This window comes from Lepeophtheirus salmonis, chromosome 4 (assembly GCF_016086655.4).
Source record: "Lepeophtheirus salmonis chromosome 4, UVic_Lsal_1.4, whole genome shotgun sequence".
Lineage (NCBI taxonomy): Eukaryota > Metazoa > Arthropoda > Copepoda > Siphonostomatoida > Caligidae > Lepeophtheirus > Lepeophtheirus salmonis.
Window position 1 is genome coordinate 8,961,049 of NC_052134.2, and position 22,487 is coordinate 8,983,535.

At 29.0% G+C, this 22,487-nt stretch overlaps 1 protein-coding gene across 1 annotated transcript; it reads right to left on the minus strand.

Moving 5' to 3' along the window:
• Positions 1-1,040: 1,040 nt before the first annotated feature.
• LOC121116243 (uncharacterized) lies at positions 1,041-1,930 on the minus strand. The gene is given in 2 exon segments (XM_071887498.1): positions 1,041-1,532; positions 1,534-1,930. Coding segments are annotated over 2 exon segments (882 nt in total). The 5' UTR covers positions 1,924-1,930.
• Between the last annotated feature and the right edge of the window lie 20,557 nt (positions 1,931-22,487).

Here is a 22,487-nt window from a genome sequence, read left to right on the forward strand (position 1 = left end):
ATTGAGGGATTACAATGTTAGGTCTATATTTGACAATATTAAAGAAAAAGTAATATTGGAAAAAACAGAAATAATTCCGGATTAAACTTGAACTTAACCAATATGAAAAAACAAAAAATAAATAGAAATTTTTAGAATGTAATTTTAGATAAGAACATTTATTTGCCTTCTGAATTATAAAAAAAAAATATCGGAAAGGAATTGTTGAACTAAATATATATATGAAAGTGATTTATTGTACATATTAATTTAAAGAAAATTAAAGTCATACGATATAATATGAATAGTTTTATAAACTAATAACAACATAATGGAGATATTTTTTTTCTTTTATTTAATGCTTAACAAAAATATAATGGATTTGAATATTTACAAATATATAAGTATATATGTTATAATTTTATCTAATCGTTAATTAATTTATAAATTCAAATTAATTCATCAATAATTAAGGCCCAGCCATATCGTTAGACTATATATCTTAGGAACACACTATACCTAAAGAATGCACTTTCTTCGGTCCCGCCCTCACAAGGGGTCAAAACCAGGGCATTTTTTAGAGTAGAATAGTTCTAACATAAAAAAAGGGAATTTAAATTAAAATAATTGTGCAATAAATATAATTAAGAATGAAGATTTTTTTTTTGTTGAACTTCTTATTATATACAATCAAATTAAAATTAACAAAAACCATTTTTTTAATTCCAAAAAAATTCTTAAAACGATTGTTTTACTTCAACTTACTTATTATTTTCATTTGAATAGAAAAATTACTGTTCCTTGTATTAAGAAAATTAAAGAATATTTCTTGGACTATCAATATAATTATCTGAATACATTTTTTTTTCTGATGAACGTGTTTGAAATTAATTATAAAGTGTAGTATCAATCTTGCAAAAAAAAAAAAAAAAAAAAAAAAAAAATGCTTGTAGGTTTTTACATTTCAAATGAGTTATGAGTTTATGAATGCTATAAAGTTAAAAAAATCTTATGCATTCAAAGTGATGTCACTGTCTCGATTTTGATTTCTTTCTTCCCTTTCAAGAAACTTTGCTCCAAGGAATGATAAGATAAAGAAGAATATGAACCCCCAAAAACCAAACATACAGACAGAACCCCTCTTTGCCATGTGATGGGAATGACGATGAAAGCAGTAATCTATTAAACATAAGTAAAATAAAATATTTAATAATAACGATAAAAATCAATGAACATCTTACTAAAGCAATTGTGTCCGAAATATAAACCAAAAAAGCCAAGACTTGTCTATGAAAGTGAGATGATAAAAGTGACCCAAATGGGGCACAAATAACAACAACTGGTACACTAACTGCAAAATATTCCCAAGCCTCTGTATCAATTCCATCTTCACTCATTAACTCTCTCCAGAAGAATCCAAAGCAAGTATTGATGGCCATAAGTACTATTGAGGTAGGGGTTGCTACTTTTTCACTCACACGGAAAAGAAGTGTTAGAATAGAAAAGGAACAAATATCAACACCACTTCCAGATATGGCACTGAATATACCCCCCCAAGAAACCCACGACAAAGAGAACCATTCCATGCCATAGTCCAAATCCATGAATGGAGTCATATGTTTTCCTTTTGTGCTGACGGTTTAACAAAAATAAGGCAAAGGCAAAGCTAAACCAAATACAAACAAAGCCAAGTTTCTTAGTTGGACCATCCAACATGCCATCAATTACCTCAAGCCCTGTTATCATTCCAAATAAAGCACCTAAAGTGCATATAGTAATTGAGTGGTATTCTAATTGAATCTTCATAAATAAAATTGTAAATGCCGCTGCAGTCATTCCAGTTGCTTGACTCATAAGACAAAAGTCTCTAGCTATGACTGGAGATATATGCAGTAATAGTGTCATGACTGGAAAAGCTACAGCTCCTGCTCCCTCTGACGTCATTCCTAAAATGTTAAAATAAATTGTGAAATAAGAAACATATTGAACTTGAAATAATAATATTATTTATTATATTTATTGACATTTTATTCGTGATGTTTTGGAAGGATTTAAATTTTATTGTCTTTTGAGTAAATGACAACTATTCATGTTATAATAATACCTGCAGTAATTGCTCCAAAAATCATAGTAATGCTCATGATGTACTTATCAGGAAAGTATTGAAAATAATCATGACGAACAGCAAGAGTCCACCAAATTACTTCAAAAAATGTTAAAGGTATAAGCACTCCAACTAGTTTACGGTACTTAATGAGAATGATATCTTTGATGGAGGCATTGGAGGGCAAATTTGAAATGGCTTTTTCATGTTCCTGGTTGAGATTTTGCCCTTTAAAATAGACATAGATTTAGATCATAAAGTACCTAGATTTAGGGGTATCGAGAACACAAAATTGTCAAGAAATAAGGGATATCTCAAAAGTTAGCTATTGAAAAAATAAAATTAACCCGTGAGTCCTCAATTAGCACTCCGTGTTTGACCAAAAGGTTTCTGTATAAAGTAAAAGTTTTTTACCAAAATAATTTTTGAATGGGTAACTTTAGAGATGAGTACATTTCTTGAAATTGTGCGTCCATGATAATCCTTTATCTAAATAAATTGAAATGATATTTTTTACCTTCAAAAAAGTACTTTTTGATAAAGCTCTTTGGATTTTTCTCTTTCGGAGTAGAGAAGTTGGGTTCCACATCTCGAGAATGTGGTTGAGCTGGGACTTCCTTTAAAAAAATGTATAAGAGTCAAAAAGCAATAAAAACAAAAAAATTGTATTATCATTGTGTATCAGCGTCATTTTAACCCATTAAAGCCTGAGGCACATTCTAATATATTATTTTGTCGACGTTTTGAACACATCTACTCTGAATATATATTTTTTATAAACTTTTCTAAAACTCAGATATTTCTAATATGAAAGCTTATTAATTCCTTACAATATTGACAGAGACACTCTTTCAGGGCAAACATATTTTTTTGAGACCTACCTAGTATTTTCTCTAATTTTTATATCAAACTTTACTTTTATTTTGTTCTTTCCTTCATTTGTTTGTTAATTTAGAACCATAGCACAAAATGATAGTAGACAAGAATGTCGAACATATTGTAAAAAACAACAATTAGACATTTGTTATTCAATCTTAGTTTCAAATGTTTCATTAATTGAATGATCTGGTCACAAATTACCCTACAATCATGAGTGTTATAATTTTCATTGATGTAGTTTTAAGCTTAGAAATTTGATATCATTTAGTCTTCTATTTAAATAATCAAGAAATCAAAATAGTTCAAAACATATGGATGCAATTAAGTTACTAATGAAGAAATCATAAACATTTAAAATAAAAAATGCGTCATTGGAGATCCTAGCATAAACAAGGCTAATTTTAAGTTGAATAAAAAGTGGTATAAATACATTTTTAGTAAAAATATAGAACATTTCAAATAGAACATATTATTCTTTATGATATTTCTTTAGTAATTTATATAGACAGTACAATGTACAAACTGATATGAATGATCTACAATCCAGACGCCAGAAAATTCCTAATTGTATTGCAATTATTTAAAATTTTGCCTAAATTCAGATTATTAAAATAAACATTAATCAATCCATGTCTGTTAGTAAAATAATATGAACCAATTTAGCGTGGTTTAAGATTTTGACAAATTATAATTTTTAATCACAAAAAATGTAACGAATTGTTTCATCACATCTCTAACATCATAGTTCTTGTTAAAAATTGCTGAACAATGACCATCTATGATTAAATGCTATTCTTTTAAGCCTGCAAACTGCTATTAGTTAATAATAACAAAATAAGTTATAAATATTTGTCTGTCTGCAGGATTTTGTTCGTGCCAGACAAGGCTATAAAATAGAGTGGCGAAATGCGCTGTTTGCTTGAGTAGATTCCTTTTACTTATTAGTATATTTGCCCTACACAAGATGTGACTTTTTATAATACCACGAATGACGTTTATTTATAATTTTCTGTCATTTTCACTTATAAAGTATATAACGTTTTCTTCCCTTCCCAGAATTATTCCTGATTATTAAGTTAAAAAGGTAAGTTAAGGGAAGTTTTTTAGTAAGTTATAGAATAATATTCAAGTATACTCGATTACCTTTGCCATAAAAACTAATCTTGTAGCTATTTTTTTGATTAAAATTATCGATCACGTGGCTTTCTGTACACCACTTAGTTTATAGCTCGTTTTTTTGTTATTGAAATACAATTTTTTCGGCAGACTAACTCATGAAATAAATATATTTTTTTTGTGAGAGGAGCAAAGCTCTTCAGCCCCCTATTGAGAATAAAATAACCATGTTGACGTTTACATAATAGAATAGGTTAAAAAATAAAATTAATTTAATATCTTTTTGTCAGTATTTAATAGTTATGTAAAAATGAGATTTAAATATATCGTTAAGCATAAATTTTGCCCATGAATTTCAGTATATATACTTTTAATTATATTTAGAGAAATAGATTACAAAAAATGAAAATATTTGACATTGAAGTTAAAACAACAATCTGCGATAGATATATTTTGCATACCATTAATGTTATACTTGAATTTAAATCTTAAATACTGGTGGGACAAAATGTTCATAGATTAAAAGAATGAACTGGTATTATATTTCTTTTAAATAAATGTTATTACATGCTCAACTTATTTAATTATTATGCGGGTTTCTCTTTATTTAGCAAAGGTAAGAAAAGTTCTTCAATAACACTTTAAGCCATAAAAAATAATTAAACGACTTTTCTATGACCTTAATTTATGATTTTTTTTTTCAGAGTCATAACAAGCTAAGTTAGTTTTACTAAATGAAGACATGAGGGTTATATAATTATGTTACATTAATACATATATTATGAATATACAAATACTAAGATTATGTTATCCGGAAGACATTGTGGTTCCCGTTTTGATACAAACAAATTGCAGACCTATTACTTAAGTACTCAAAAAATCTTTTTGGGGAATCAAAAAACGAATAATGATAGAGAGACTAATGCTGAGAGAAGTGCTCCTAAAACTATTATAATTTCTCATCCTACTGGTTACCCCAACGATGTCCTGAATCAGTGATTCCTCAAAAAGCCCAGAGAAGGCTCATAAAAGAAATAATAAAAAAATAAATTAGGTGTTGATGACACGCTCTAGGCCGAGAATTGTCTTTACACCTACCAGGAGAAACTCTTTATCTGTAGGGAGAAAGAAAACTTCAAAAAACAAAGCTTAATAAGAAGAACCACAACAATCCTCTTTTAGTTTATTCTGAAACTGTCATGTCTACTTTATAATGTAAACTCGATTGCTTCTCGGAATAGAGCTTCTTTAATTTTCAATTCTTTGAAATCTACAAGCTTTTTTGACATTTTGTCTTATTAGATAAGAGTATCAGAGATTTAAAAAATTCACATTTTTTCCCTCAGTCTCTTTCATGTCTTGCGTAAGCTCCCATGTCAAAAGCATCCAATCCATCTTGAGAAGTTTTACATTTTGTAAAAAAATATTTTTGTCTTTTATTAAGTCAGATAGCAAGGTTAATTACATATAGGTACACGTTGACCTTTCAGACGCAGTCTTGAGAAAGGGCAAACCATATTAATTTTAGGAGATCTAAATGTTACTCGACAAATTGGAACGGACACGTTTAATTATAACAGTTCACCAAATTTTAAAAATAAACACGACCTAGAAGGAGTTTTTGACTTAAAGACTCAGGTCTATTTGATACAAAAAGTAATCCGTATATGACGTACTACAAGAAACATAAATCGGACCAACTAATAGGAAGCAGACTAGATTATTTTCTTGACCCATCAAACTTAACGTAGTTCCTGGCGGAATTCAGATCTATTTCTCCGTACATCTCTGAACACTCGCCAATTATGACAAATATTCACTTTTCTAAGCTTAAACTTGAGACATTGAAATTAAATGTATCAATCTTCAACTATAGTTTCACTCTTAACGAAAAATTTTTTTTGTTGACGAATGCAGGTACATACATCCGAATAAAATACTTTCCCCATAATCGGTGCTCCACGTGTAGGGGAAAGGTCAAATAACATTTTCGTCAGCCAAGGTATAATTGTGGTATTTGCACAACAAAAGGAATAAACCGTCTTCAAGAGTTAAAAAGATGAGTAATAGTGGACTCGATATTCAAAAGGATCTGGATATCATTATTCGCTATAAAAACGACAGCAGACTAATAACATCTAAATAGAAAAAAAAACATCAAGGATCTAGTCCCTTCTCAACCGAAAAAAAAATTCGAAGTTCGAGGAAAATTAGTGTGTCAAGATAGGATAATGAAGAAGTGACTCAAGTCTCTACAAAAACTACATAAGAAATCAGATCGTTTTACTCCAATTTCTATAGATATAGTGACTGTAAAAACTAGGGGTACCAGCTCCCTTTGTTTTAAATGAAGAAAGTGCGAAAAGAGTTATCGCAGAAGGATTTAGATGACGTTGGTATATATAATCAGAAGTAGAATGATTGTAGTGGGCTCGATTCCCCCATTTCATCCGAAGAAATCCAAAAATACAAAACGAATTATAAGAAAAAAAATAAATCCCCAGGATTATCGGGCTTGCCGTATGATTTTTTTAAATATATTTTTGGAAACGCCATGTCTCATCTTAGAAGCTTCTTACCAGCAGATTTGAAACATAGGTTCCATTTCAAAGTTTATGACAGAAGAGTTTTAACTCTGGTACTTAAAAAGGACTAATGAATATATCAAATTATAGACCAATAATGTGCTTCTTAATACCTTGTACAAAATTGTAACAGAATTAGAATATTCCAGGCAATTCCTTCCATTATATTGGAATTAATAAATGACTTTATGAAAGGAAGACGAGCATATGACATACAAAGATCGATACAAGACACTATTGTCACTATACCAATACACTATATCAATAAGGCAAGTAAGAAAGACTTATCAGTGTTACTGGTAGACTTTCAGAAGGTCTTTGACACCATCTCACATAAATATATACTGTTGCAGTTAAAAAAAATCGGATTTTCCCTGAAAATGATTAGTATAACAGCAGCTATATTAAAACACTATTCTTCTAAACTTAGCTCTTTTCTGTTGGGAGGATTATTTCGAGATAACTCGAGGATGTATGCAAGACGATCCTTTGTCTCCAACACTTTTCTGTATGGCATTAGACTATTTACATGAACCCCTATATTCCATTTCTATAAATGAAATGCCAACTATGGCCCTCTTTTACGCAGATGACTTAAGTGTCTACTGCAGAAGTTCTTTGTTAAAGATAACTTCGTATATAAAATCAGTTTTTGAGACCCCAGAATAATTTCCTGAGGCCTCGGGTCTTTTGGTAACCGCCAACCAGCCTGATGTCTTATCTTCACTAGAAAACCTTTGAAGATATATTTTCCGTTACTGAAGTTGTTCCAGTATATCAACCTTTCTTGGAGTCTCAGTAGCAAAAGATGATGGACCTATCTGCATCAACACTTATGCAGAGAGAGTCATGGAATATATTTCTAGCAATACGTAGTGGTAGGACAATCCCCATATAAATATCTTCAATAGGTGATAAATATGCAATGTAGTATCCATTTTCCGAGTGTTCCACTTACTTTTGTATACTCCTTATTCAAAGAACATTAAATACAAAATACAGATAACCCAGGGAAAGGTTATATGGGGTTAAAAGCAAGTTTATCTTTCAAAGAACCACCTGTATGCTCCCATTTCATCGTGTGGGAATAAGTATAAAAATAGAGAAACTGTATGAAAATTTTTAAATGTTTCATGGTTGATGAGACTTCAAAATTGATAGGATTTCTGCCTAAAATACTTGAATGACAATCTTAAAAGGAATACCAATTCCATTCAACAAAGAATTTTCATGGGTCCTGCAGTACTGCTTAAGTCTTAACATTTTTTTGAACTGGAAGCATATGACCAATTCATGGAAATAAAATATGGACACTGTTCTTCCTATGCTAGATGTAGACGAACATTAAACTGTTGCACACTAGAGATTAATTGTTCAAGACATCAGGAATTTCAGGAATTAGACAATTTTGGAGCGAGACTATATATGTGACATGACCTTCTTGCTTATTAAAAAATTAAAAACGTGATTAAACTTTTTTCCATTTGATGCTAAGTACTATTTATAGAATATGCATGTTGATGATAATTCAAACTGGACCTTATGAAAATATTAAAGGACATTGACTTATGATCAAAAATTTGAGACTTTACTTGAACTTGCAATATAAGGACATTTTTTCATGTCTGATTATTTATCACGGACCACAACGACCTTTAAAAATTATGAAATAAAATATTTTTAATTTTTGTCGGCTGTAAGGGTCCTAAATTTATACACAAAGACAACTACATTTTTTATGCTGATTTTTATCACTGTTTGTTAACTTTACTATAAATATTGATAGACTGAGAAAATTGCTGAATGCATTGACAAATGTAGTTTACAGTAAACAGAAAGCTGTTCTGTGTTTGTTAAAAATTAATTTTCTTATTCTTGTACATACATACTTAATTTTCAAATTATGAGTACTTATTTTCATCTCTTAACACTCCGAAAAAAAATTCATGTCTTGCGACGAACGCCATCTAAAACCCGCATTTATCATTGTTCCTTTCAACCCAAAAACTACATTAAAATGACCATAAGTTTGGCCTTATGAGTTTTTTTTTTAGAAGACAATATTACAGTATAATTTCGATTTAGAGGTATATTTTCCTGTATATAGAAATCAATTGACAAAAAAAAATATGAATTATCTGTTCTGTTATTTTGTTAGCGTGAACGAAGTTTCAAAATTGCATGTAAAATAGTAACTAAATACACAATTAATAATAATAAAATACATTAGATGGTAAACATATTTAAATTGGATTTAATCACCTTATCTCTAAAATGAATTACTTATTATTGAATTACAATTAGTTAAATAATCGGCTTAATAACATTAAATTTTGTAAATTTTTTCACCTAACTTTAAATTGCTTACTGAAAAAATAGTCCATAGATTACACTGAAAAAATAAATCAAAATTGACCTGTTTTATTTTTACTAAATATTTTATATTTGATGTATCTGCTAAAAAGTGCTTGTGTTAGTGCTAATATGTGGCTTATACTTAAGTTTTAGCCATACCACATATAGAGCAATTCAAAAAAGTATCAACAAATATTAAATTCCAAATAAAATACTTCATATTATTCCATTTTTCTATAATAAGACACATTTTAATTTAATTTTTAAGTATGTATTTTTTTTGTCTTATCAAGTATTGGGGAAAAAATGATAATCCATTTTTATAATGCAATTTTTGTAACATGGAAGATTACACTAGTAATTAATATTTTGACTTATTTCGCTTCTAGATAGACATATTGTGTCCCTCATCACTGTGACCTATAGAAATATGAATATGGCATTTATAACTAAAAGTTTCTGGCTACAGAATGCTGCTTCCATAAAAAGAAAAATCTGAGATCGAATATCAAAAAAGTTATGACCAATTTGAGGGTGCTTAATTCAACTCCGATCTTGAATTTCTTCTATGACATCACGTTTTAAAGCTTTGGATATACATTTTAACTTCATGCATTCAAAGAAAAATTAATTTTTCGATGTAGTAACGTTTCAAATCGACCGGATTGGATTCAGTTTCCCAAAAAACAGCAAAGTAACTTTTCTTACACATATATCTATACTTATGACATACGTTAATACACAGCACATAACATTCCTATTCTGTCTTCTATAACAATGGCCTCTACATCTCACAGAAGAAAGTGCTCAAATGATTCAAATATTTTGTTGCAACTGTGGAAGCTTACTTTTCAAGAATCAGAGGTGTAACATTAATGATTTTGTTAAGAACGTGTATTTTGCGTACTTGGAGACTAAGACAGGCAATGGTATCTTTACAAAGTGTCGAAAACCTTCGTTGATAATCTTAGATTATCAACAAAGTGCTAAACTTAAGTCTAGAGGAATTATGGTTAAGAGAAAACCAAGCAATAATTTAGATTGTTGCTATTCTTCCTTATAAATGAATAAGGTTTCAATAAGATAAAAAAAAATATTTGTATTACCAAAGCATTCCTTCAACTATTTGAACAGTTCCGAATTGTTTTTACTCAGTCTGTTTTAAATGATTACCTAGAGATATTTATCTGGATTCTACTAATCCATTGTCTTCAAAAATACAAGAGAATCGAATGTTGAAACTCGGCACAAGTGTCTCATTTTATCGTAACAGGGAAGCATAAGTAAGTACTTCCATTCAGATGGCCTTCTTGTCTTTTGTACAAATGTAGAAGGACTACTTCTTTTAGGACTACGATGATTAAATGGATTGGAGGCCCTTATTAAAAATTCTAAAAAAGGTCGAAATATTTTTTATTATAAACAAAAATAAATATTACTCTGTAGCAATAGGTCAGACATCAAAACTGAAATAAGAATATAACAACATCAAGATTGCTACAACTGCATGTAAATTGTTGCCCTTATTGACATTTTTGTAATATATTTTTTTTTGTAAAAGTATCAAATAGTACCAAAGTACCGATATCTATATTGGTATTAAAACTAATACGTAAATATTCTTATCAAAACAACACGATTTCAATTTTCAACAATAAAAGTTTGTGACTATTTACTCATCATAACAAAATTAGAATGATACAATTTCTTTCTTTTCTTATCGAATTTATTTAATAAGTGTGAATTTACTTGCCACTCAGTTGCTCTTTGATTTCCAACACTTATATATCACTGAATTAGCAAATTTAATTAATTAATTAACAGAAATATTTATATTTTAATCAAATAAAGGGGTTTGTAAATAATCAAAGCTTATTTTTGAGTTTTAGAAAAAAGTTAATGGACATGAAATAATTATTTCGAGGTTATAAATTAAGAAAATGTGCCACAGCCCTGGATTGGGTGTACTCCCCATGATCCAAGAGCTGTAGCTAATGCAATAGTACTATATAATTACTTTACAAAAGTGCTAGAACACAACTCATTTAAAACTTGATGTAAAATTGATGTGACTCTCTTTGTTGAAAAATCCTATCAATTTTCCTTTGGCACCTTTAATGTGTGTATTTATCTGTAATTGGATTATTATCAGCAACAAACACATGGTATACTCTATCGATCTATTATACTATTGATAATGTCCAAATGTCAGATCAAAAAACACTTTTCAGAACTTTCACGTAACAAAAACGATTTTTTTTTTTTTTTTCAAAATTAAGATACATTTTTCATATTTTTTGGTTTTATAAATACAGGCACACGTATGAATATATAAAAATGCTGCTCCAAAAGTAATTATTCGCGTATTAATGACTATTTTAATAGTATTATGTAAAATGATAAATAATATAGGTTCACATCAAGATACAATGCCCAGTCACTGGTCATTCGTCTGGAAAATGTATTTACTCTGCTATTTAATCATTATGACAATGCCATACATTTAAAACTATTACTGATTTTATAATCTTTTAGAAAATTACACAGGTTTTAGGTTCAAAACTATTCTAAATATTTTTTTTTGTTTTGAACATTAAAAAATAAGATACATTTTACGATCTTTGTTTCCGATTATACTTTTCTTTTTTACTTGAAATTTCTTATTTGTAAATTTAACGGCAATATTTGAAGAAATGCAAAAATTGACAAAAATTCTGAAATTATTTTTTAAAAAATGATAAAATTGTTACTCATAACTATATATATATATTTTTGTTTGACCATTAGTTTCTATAAAAATCAATGTTCAGGAACCATCAAAATATCCTCCAAAAATTAAATTGAATAACAATTGAGCTTAAATCATATTAGGTGATTCCTCTTTCAATGTCAAAATGACTATCCTTTTAAAAAATAATCAACTATTGCTTGGACTAGCTTTCAGATAAGTAACAATAATTTATTGATAATTAAAGCTATTTTATCATCTCAGATATTATGAGCTGTTATGAAAACCAGAGGTAAACTTTATTTTAATATCATGACAAAGTTCAAGGTTCAAATCTTTATTTTAGTTCCTTTTACATATGTATGCTATTACTTATCCAAAGCACATTCAGTTCAATACTATAGCAAATGTACATATTTATTCGTATAAACATTTTTATATATACAATATCATGATGATCAGTACATTTTAAAAGGTTTATATCTTATAAGTTAAGATTTTATGATGGTATTATTTAAATTTTGATATAATTTATTTAAGTATATAAATATGTATACCTATGAGCATAACGGTGTATTAAACTATATTGTGTAACATAATTTAAAGCGAAAAGGATGAACATGGACAAAAAAAAATTCTGATGTAAACGGTGGAAATTACAATTTATCATAGGAAAAAAATATTTTAAACGAATCCGCAAAAATAATTATTAAGATTTTATTTCTCAGATTGAGTTTCTTTGCATTTTTTGTACATTTCTTAAATTTATTAAATAATGTTACACTTTCTATGTGATTGAAGACATTTTTGGAAATAAAAAAAATTAGTAATATATTTAAATATTATGAAGGAATAATATATTTTATACATTAGGACTTACGATAGAGAGTAATTTAGGAAAAGGGAAACTCAAAGCTTTAAAACAATAGGACAAAAAATGCGTGAAAACTTTTAGCCTACAATATGTTGCTTCTGAAATACCGCAGATTAGGTTAATTCTTCATTTTTCCTCGTGACTTATTCATTTAAAAAAAACTTAAACCTAAAGGGGTGGTTTCCTGAAGTTTACTATATAGATTTTACAAAAAGTTTTTGAATCTTTAGAGCCTCTCGCAAACAAAAAGTTATTGCGTTATCAATTTAATTTTTACAAAAAATTATTACTAAAAACGCTGACAACTACTCAATATCACGATTTAATATTTAATTTTGCCATGAAAAATTGTATGCAAATCTCAATTTATTTAAAGTAGGCAAAGTTTTATAAAGGAAGAAAAATTATTCATTCCCCAAATCAACACTGTTTCATTTGGAGGACATACATTTTCATCTTTATTATAATTAAACAATCCAATATTTACTATCCACTACGACTCGTAAAAATATTAACATTTAATTTCAATGGTGAAAAGCTTCTTTTTTCATGTGTTTTACAAAGTCTAAATAAAACAAAAAAACACTTACTAAAAAAATCATATATTACGCCTAGGAACTATTTTTTTTCCTTTTTTTACTGATATTATTTTTTTATCAGTAAAAATATTAAAATAAATTGCTTAGTTTCTCATTTTCAATGTATATATATGCAATTTTTTATTCGAAACCACATAAATTAATCTTTAATAATTTTTAAATCGATAATCTACATATTTTTAAATTGGTGAAAATTACTTTTCTCCTTTGTATATATTTTCCGACCATATCCAAATATATGAAAGTTTGTAGAAAGACATGACTTGTTGTAAAAGACTTGGGGGAAAATTAATTTAAAAAATTTGTTGGCGGGCTGAATTTGTGTATTTTTAAATAAACTTTATGATAGAGAAGACCCGGAGCAATTGTTAAATACAATTTTTCCCTAAAATAAAAGAAATATTATTTAAGCACATTTTCTTAATATATAACTAAAACTCGAATTAGTTAACGATTATAACCGTCCCTGTCTACGTGGACTGTTGTAACAGATTGCACTCAAATGCAATTAGTGGAAAAAATACTCATTGCTATAATTTTTAAATTACTTTGAAGTAATATCACATAAATGTAAGTAAGTCTGTATTTAGTTTTGACATATCTAAATGAGGCAAACTCAGGATTAATCGACCCAAACCAAAAAGTTTATTAACTGTTCTCTCTTTAATTTACATATTGTAATCTATATTAAGTTCTTGAACGAAAATAACTATATAAAAAAGTTATTTGTTAAATTCGAATATATTTGACATTTTTAAGTAACAATGCAGAAATTTGGCTTTTTGTATTCAGTGAAATATATATATAAATAATTAAAAAAACTTAACTATTTATCTACTAATTAAATATTGCTATGCATGTTTAACAATTATATTATTTCAAAAATTGCCTAAAATATAATCAAGCTAAGCAATGCTATAAAATTATTAAAAGTATGCAATGACATTAGGTAATCAATCTAATTGTTCATAAAATAAATACACATATATTAAATGTGCAGCTCAAATCATAGCTGCACAACTTACAATATTGTCATAGTGTATTTTCATATCATAAATAATTAGTTAATTGCTGAAACCAAAAGTTAATACTAGAAACTGCTATAAAATAATAATAATTACGATGAATGGCCTTTACCTTATACAAAGGCGTCTTCAACATTTTAAACTAATTGAAGGATAAAAATGTGAGATATGCAATGTATGGAAATGGAATTCAAACTATTTTAATGGAGAAGCGGATGAGTATTGATCATGTGAAAGGTTATAATGAGTAAGTTGTGAGAGTGTAAAGCAGACGAGAGGATCTTTTAATGCCAGCATGATAATAATAACAATAAGGACAGTAAACAAAATAAGGCATCGAAAATGTGTGTTTATTTCTCTTTTAACAGATACATGTTCAAATCTGCTTTTGCTTACTTCATGTGGCTTGTAATTAAGGAAGAAAATATATAGTTAGGTATTTCATTCTTTAAACAGAAGAATCTCAATTGATATTTTAAAATATTTGATTCCCATTAAAGACGATAGCTTTTTAGAACATTTGCAAAAAAAATGATGGTATAGCTTATCTACTTCAGAATAAAAAAACAGTTGGAGACAAGGAAAATGCCAATCGGCAATTTGCTGTTGGACTATTTCAGACATTTGGTAGAAAAATGATATTTAAAATGGGATTGTATATTTTAGTTCAATAAAAAACAAGAGTATGATAATTAATTATATATTTTTGATATAAAATACATGGGTTGAAGAAAGAATCTGCACCCATTCTCGTATTTATAAATATCAACATAATAACCTTAATTTTTCATTTAAAATAAAAAGCCAAGTCATCGTGGGTGTTTTGAGGCTTACTCAATATAATTCCCCTCAACCTTGATCACAGCCTCGATATTGCTTCTGAAGTGGGAGCAAGTCTTGATGACATGGTCCCTGGGCAAAGATACAAGTGCTCCTTGATGGCGGCCACCTGACGTGTGTTGTGTGTGGACGTCTATTACTGTGATTCTCATGGTAGTCGCAGACAAAATAATGCATCAGATTAAGATCGATGCTAATGGGGGGAGGGCACTGCTAGTTGTGCAAATGGTTCTGGAATCAACTTTTGTATCTTTTAGGACTTGTATTAGAGATCCTCGTTAACACATCCACTAACTTTCTTGTCACTGACTTCAAGTTAAGTAAGGAAATATAGACGAAGGACCTCGTTGGGTTATATTCAAAGATTTTGCACATCTTTTTGATGAAAGCTGCGTCCATTACCTTCATGGAGTCCTTTTTTGGCCCCTGTGACATCAAATAGTCCTCTTAGCTATGTTTTTTTTTGTTTTTTATCCTGCGGTGTCTTCCAGGTTTTCTGGATGTAACCCATTGTTTGCCAAGTGTTGTTGTATTTGTATCAGATTTTTTTTCTATAGCTACCATTTCTTAAGGTTCAACTTCAACTTGATACAGATCAGTCTTCATAAATTAACAGTTGTAAAGTAAGAGTAGAACTATTCCTTTTAAAAAGGTGGAAACACGCTAATGATTTTATACATCATAACATTTGCAAATTCAAAGACTCCTATATAAGTGAAATATTAAAAAATAAAAATAAACAACAGATAAAATACGTCAAAGCTAGCACGTGTGTGCAAAATGAATATTATAAAATTAATCAGATTATAAAACAATGGATGTGCATCAAAGAAAGGTCATTCTTCTTATAATTTTTGAATGTGTTTACTAAGACTGGAGTGGGACAACTACTTCTCTGTTTATGTTCGTACATTAATAGTAGGAAGTCTGTTATGATGCACTCCAACTTTATATTTTCTTCCACTGCAGGGTTCATCAATATGAGACAGTTGCCTTCCAAGATCATCAATCCAAAATTGCTGAACGCTAAACCTTCTTCTGCCTTACGGAGGGATACTACCTGAGAGGACTCTATTTCGATTTTAGTAGAGGTACAATATTTCTCCAACGGATTCGAGGTTTTAGTTTTTTGTAAATAAGATCACTGTAGCTAATTTATAGTGAAACCACTTTAGTTTCGAGTTTGTGAAGTGAGTTTAAAGAATACTTCCTCCATACCGTGGGTGGGGAGATATCTAACTGTTCTAGACGTCTTTTTATTCAATATATTGGGTTATTCTCCAGGACTTTTCGAGAAAAGGCTAAAGGCTCTCCTGACTCTGCAGATCCCCAAATTTATGATAGAGCAATAATACACGGCGGATAGGGTCCCAATTTCAGGTATTTCCCATAAGTTTACATCGTTGCTTAGTTGTTAGACGTCTCACCTAGAAATTGTGGAAAGTCAAGGAGGACTATTAACCCTTTACTTGTCCAAATGAGGTGAGTTGATCCGATTTGTATAGTTCTTCATTACTATGTATCCTTATACTATAACTCAGGGGCTTGTTTGGACCTAATAATGGAAGAATCGACAGTAAAAACAAATTCCTAGAGTGCCCAGAAGGAGTCCAAAATATTAATTGTTTTTTTAAAAGTTCTACTGGACCCATATGAGTTATTTCGTCCAGCTTATATCCTGTCTGGAGAAATGATTTATTTTATATACTTAGAGACCAAAGATTCTCCCTTTTCAACAGCATTTCAAAACCACTAGTAGTTTTTCCATTGGGATTCATTATTAAAACATCCTAACCCCCAATTGTGAATGGAAACCTCAATTCTGCATTTGGATATGTATGGTCTTATTTTACTTAAAAAGAAGTAATCACAAATACGATCTATTTTTCGACAGGTGCCTTCTTGATACATAATGAGTCTCAGTAGATGTATGACCTTTGGAATAATAATTGTATTCCAAACATTGACTTTGTCTTGGAAAATCAGCTTGAGGTATGATAATTTTTTTTTGAAATTTTCTCAATTTGAAACAACATGTCAATCAAAAATGTGATTTGGAGTAATATTTGTTATTTACTTTTTAAACATATTCTAATAAATTTGTTTTGGAAGTAATTTTAACAAAATTTCAGAAGCTACATAATAATTACAAGTGTAAGTGCTATCATTTGCAATAATTATAGAATCAATGTGGATGTAGCCCAAAATTGTAGCTGCAACACTCAAAGTTCAGTTTTTCTTTCCACATTATGGACCTTTGTAATGTCTTATCTGGGAGGTAGAACTGAAAACAGAGAGACTATTGTAGCTTCTCAATATTTATCTAGCTGGTCCTCTAATGAAAAAAGACGGAGACTGGGTTTGTATCTGTGTTCCCTGTTCTTCATTAGAGTATATTTTACAATATGAAAGAGAAAATATAAATGGGACTGTTATACATTTGTTTTAGTGTTCATTAATCCCCAGACAGCAGAAAAACTAAATTATAGTTTCCAAATTATCATGTCTCACGTAGTAGACATGAAACTCACGAATTACGAGTCAGTATCTCGTTCTCCCACCACAAATTACATTTCTCACGCATTCTTGTATCCTCAATCAGAAAAAATTAAAATGTCGGATTTTAAGGCACGACTTTCTCAAAAAGAAGCCACTTATTTCCGTCACAACAAACTACTAGAGCTGTTTAATTTTTTGTCTTAAGTAATATTTTATTTGTAGAAATTGGTTGAATGCCAGCATATACGTAGTAAGATTAAAATCTTACGCCAAACTAACATTAAAACTCGAGAGCTCTGTACCATATACGATATACATATGCGACAAGCTTATAAATGTAACAGAAAGGATTGTTACTGTTAACAGAATACATCTTGTAATTTAGCCTTCAACAACTTTTTTCCTATTCTATTATTTTCTAAAAACAGTCTTTATCCTCGTTCAAAAGCTAATACTAAGTGACAAAATAAGGACCACGTGATATAATAATTGGCTATAAGATTACATATTTTATCCACATTAAATTCTAGAAATATAATGATACAACCTCTATAAATTAGAAACGTGAATTTTGCGGATGGAAGAAAAATAATATAGTTGAAGGCATCTATGTTACTATAAAAGTGACATCTTGCAGGGAAACAAGTTTTATTCATAGCAGCTAAATTTAGGTAAATATTGATCTTACTGCCGTCATTTTGTTTAAAACAAACTGAAAAAAATTAGCAAATGAGTGTTTAAATGGAATAAATAAACGGAAAAACTGTGAACTGATGCTCTGATATATGTATACACATAGTGTATTTGACGGCTGAACTTATTTGTTTCTATTTATACCTATATTCAATACTCTATAATATTGAAGCATATTTATTCATTAGTTATTTGTCGTTTATAATATTTAATTAATTCCAAGTGAAAAAATAATGATATTAATAATATGTTATCTCTACATTATGTGAGTATGCTGTACATAATATACCTTCAAGTTTCATGCAATTACCGCAACACTAAAGGTTGGTGCTTCTTATATGTCCTTTGTCTTAGATATGAGCTCTTTTCTCAAAAATTTACAGGAGCGCACTGTATCGGAGCTGATAACACCTCTACTTGTTCTTTGTACAATATGCTTGACGTCTTTGTAAAAATATAATCTTGTTCTTACGCTCCAAATCAACATAATGTTGGAGAAACAATATCATAAGGGAATGTACTAGTTAATTCTTGTATTCTACATAGGAAAAGTTCTGTCTGAGATGAAAAATCTGTCAATATTGTTAGAAACATAAAAAAATTCTAAATTAGTGTGAAAAACATGACAATAAATGAATTTCAAAGAAATTTTAGCAAAAAGAGAGTTTGAGTCAATAATGATCTGTTAACAAAAGGAAAGGTTTACAGTTAAAACTTGATAAGAATGTATACTCATTTTTAATTTTTTTTTCATTCTTTTTACTGGGACCCATGCAACTTGTAGATCTGAGTTTGCTTTTTGTCTCACTAATGGATAAATTTGCTTTCTAGAAAATGACCGAATGTTGTATGATAATGTCAAGGTTTTTTATATGTATGAATAATCACTTAATAACGTAATAAATAAATAGGTTAATTATTTATAACGATCGATGGAACGAATGTTTGATGATAATATCTTGTTATGATGAATAATAAATTAACCTTATATGTTTTTATTGTTATGTAATTCACACAATTTATCTATAAGTAAAAAAGTGACATCTGATGGGTGGGGCCCCCACCCATCAGATGTCACCTAGTCAAGGAATATATCGTCACTTAATTTATTACTATGATGCTGTTGAGTTATAATAGTGGAACAAATTAAAGACTTTGAATAAAATTGTTAATTTTGTAATTGTTAATTATGATATAACTAAAAAAAAAAATCCATGTCGGCTTAAACCATGTTTCAATGACGACGCAGTGCATCAAGATGATCTTGCAGGATAATATGTAAAGGATAAAATATGTGGTCGTAATTATTATTTTATAAACATTTTCAGCGACCTTTAAAAAATATAAGAAATAACAAACATGAATCTATTTTCTAATGTAAAACTACAAAATTGAAAGGGAAAATTTTTCCTCCTTGAATTTTTTTGCCATTTGAGAAAAAACTTTGGTTTGATTTACATTGCAATAGTCCTCAACACTTTGCCACAGGATGTAAATTTTAAAACGTAACTTTTATAACTCCTCCCACTTTTTCACTTTTTTAAGTGACCTGTTTGCTGTTGAATTTATTCTTGCTGACGGAGATGCAAATACATGATTCAAATTGTGTAATGCCACAAACAGAGACAATGTCCTCAATCTACGTCAATTCATTACAGTTTGGCAGATGTTAAAGTCGACAAGAATATTTTCTGAATTTTAATAAAAATGAGCAGCTCTATTTTTTTACTGTCCTTTTGTTAAATTTAATTTTGTTTAATTTTTAAATGACTACATTACTTGATTGTAAAATAAATTTACTATTATTGGAATTGAAGTTAATAAAAGTTTGGTGGAGCTAGTATATTTTTCAAAAAATTGCCAACTATATTAAAATTGAGTTTGTTTACAATTTAACACAACCAGTCATCTATGATTTTTTGGGAATCTAAATTTCATGACTACAACCGAATCGTGGTTATTAACCTACTTGGAGTATTTTCCAAAAGCCTCACTCATGGACCGGGAGTTTATTTTAAACTTTTTTGAGGGGACCCAGCGTATTTCGATTTGCTTCAAGCCTGGCTGACGCTAAAACTAACCTGGTATCCGTTATTACCATTATTGCTACCAAGATTAGGATTTGCTCAACGTTTATAAAGTTTTGCATAGTTCCCTGCAAAAGATAGGCCAGCCCCTTCTATTTCTGTAATTCACAGTGACACAACTTAACTTCCTTTTTTATAATGTATGTTAATCAGGCTGTAGAATTAGTAGTGGAGTGGGCGTGGTTTCATTCTGGGGGCCAAATTCTTAAAACTTTCTTGGATATATAGTCAGTCTTTATTATAAGTTGGAATAATGAAAAAACATCCGTTTTCCTGTCGACAATATATATTATATTGAAGTTATTTGAAAACAAATAACTCCACAAATAATTATCCTAAATACCTATAATTGATTCTCCTAGATCTGATGCTGTACAATCATTTTGAATTGATGCAATTTGGACCAATATAATCAAATTAATTAATAAACATATTTTGATAAAATCCAAATTGATTATGGGAAAAGATTTTTTTTTCTAAATTAATTAACTATAAAATATACCATACTCTTTATAACATGTTTTGCAAATGTTTACATGTAATAATGATTAATATACATATAGGAATATAAATCTACTCAAATATTTATTGAATTACATATATACGACCATTTATGAACAAAGTAGGTGTTGAAATGTATTTGATTGAACATTTGATAAATTATGTTATTATAACATATAGGAAAGTTGCTTTAGATACATACAAAAAACATTCACTCGTATGTAAATTGATATCAAAAATCAATTATTTATTTCTTTTCAATCAGATAAACTTGTACACTCTTTTTTTTTAGCTATAAGACTTATTTTTTTCAAGAGTATAAAAGATTTGTACATAAAAAAGATTTTTTATTTTTAGAGAAAGAAAAGTGTCTAACATTCTATTTCTATTTGTTTAAACATAACATAAAATTTTCTTGTCAATTAGTTTGTTTTGTTTCTTGAAATAATATTATATTTTTTTTTTTACAAAATGAAAAACCAAGTTTACTTTTCTTCAAAGGTTTTTACTTGTATTTTTACTTAGACGTAACATACAATTTAGAATACCGTTCTTTATACAGTATCCGACAACAATCAAATGTAATCAAGCAAGTTTTATAAGTCAGAAAACATATACGTATTTTTTTAATAATAATAGTACATATTCAAAATAAAAGGTTCAAAAATAATAATAGATAGATGACGTCTCCAGTTGTACTTATACTCAATAACCCATATCTTTGGCATTTTTATACACAGTGATATTTCTTTGTTTGTCTTTACAATACTTTTCATTTAGAGGTTTTAGAAGGATATTTTTTAAGCACAGAGATGTAAAATTTACTAAAAACAGGTTATAACCGACAATTTTAGATGCTTTAATGATAACTTGTTGACGATGACATAATTTCCTTCAACATGTTGGTTTTACGGAATCATCATATTCCAACTACACGACTTGGGCAAGTTACTTCAATTAAGATTGTTTTTACGACACCAGATCTAAAAGAATGAATTATAGCTATTTCAAATGATTATTTGTGGATTTATTTTTATGCAAATAATTTACAAATTCAAGTTATGAAAATGAATTCAAAAAATCGTTTTTTGTGTATAATAAATTAAAGCAAGTAACTGATATTTAGAAATTGCGCCAATAAACACTCAGAGCTACACTGCAATTAGTTTAATTATTTTTTTTATTATGTCAAACCTTATATTGTTAATATTTATTTCGACAGCAAACGCACGTTCAATACTAATCCATCACTAATAGCAACTGACTGTATTTCCGAAAAAACTTTGGAATCTGACCTCCACAATAAAAACTACATCTACCTCTTTACTACTTCTAAACCCTGATATAACCATGCATTAAAAAAAACCGATTATGAAGCAGCACCCTGTATTACAGAAACAGGAGTGGCTGGCCTAATTATTTCGGGGTTCCATGAAAACGATATAAAGGGTGGGCAAATCCTAGTCTAGAAAGCAATACGGGTAATAACTGAGACCAAGTTGGTTTCAGCGTGAGCGGGGCTTGAAGCAAAACAAAATACGCAGGCCTTCTTCCAAATATTTCAAAATAAACTCAGATACTCCAAGCAAGTTAAAAACCACTGATGCTACTTTAACAAGCATA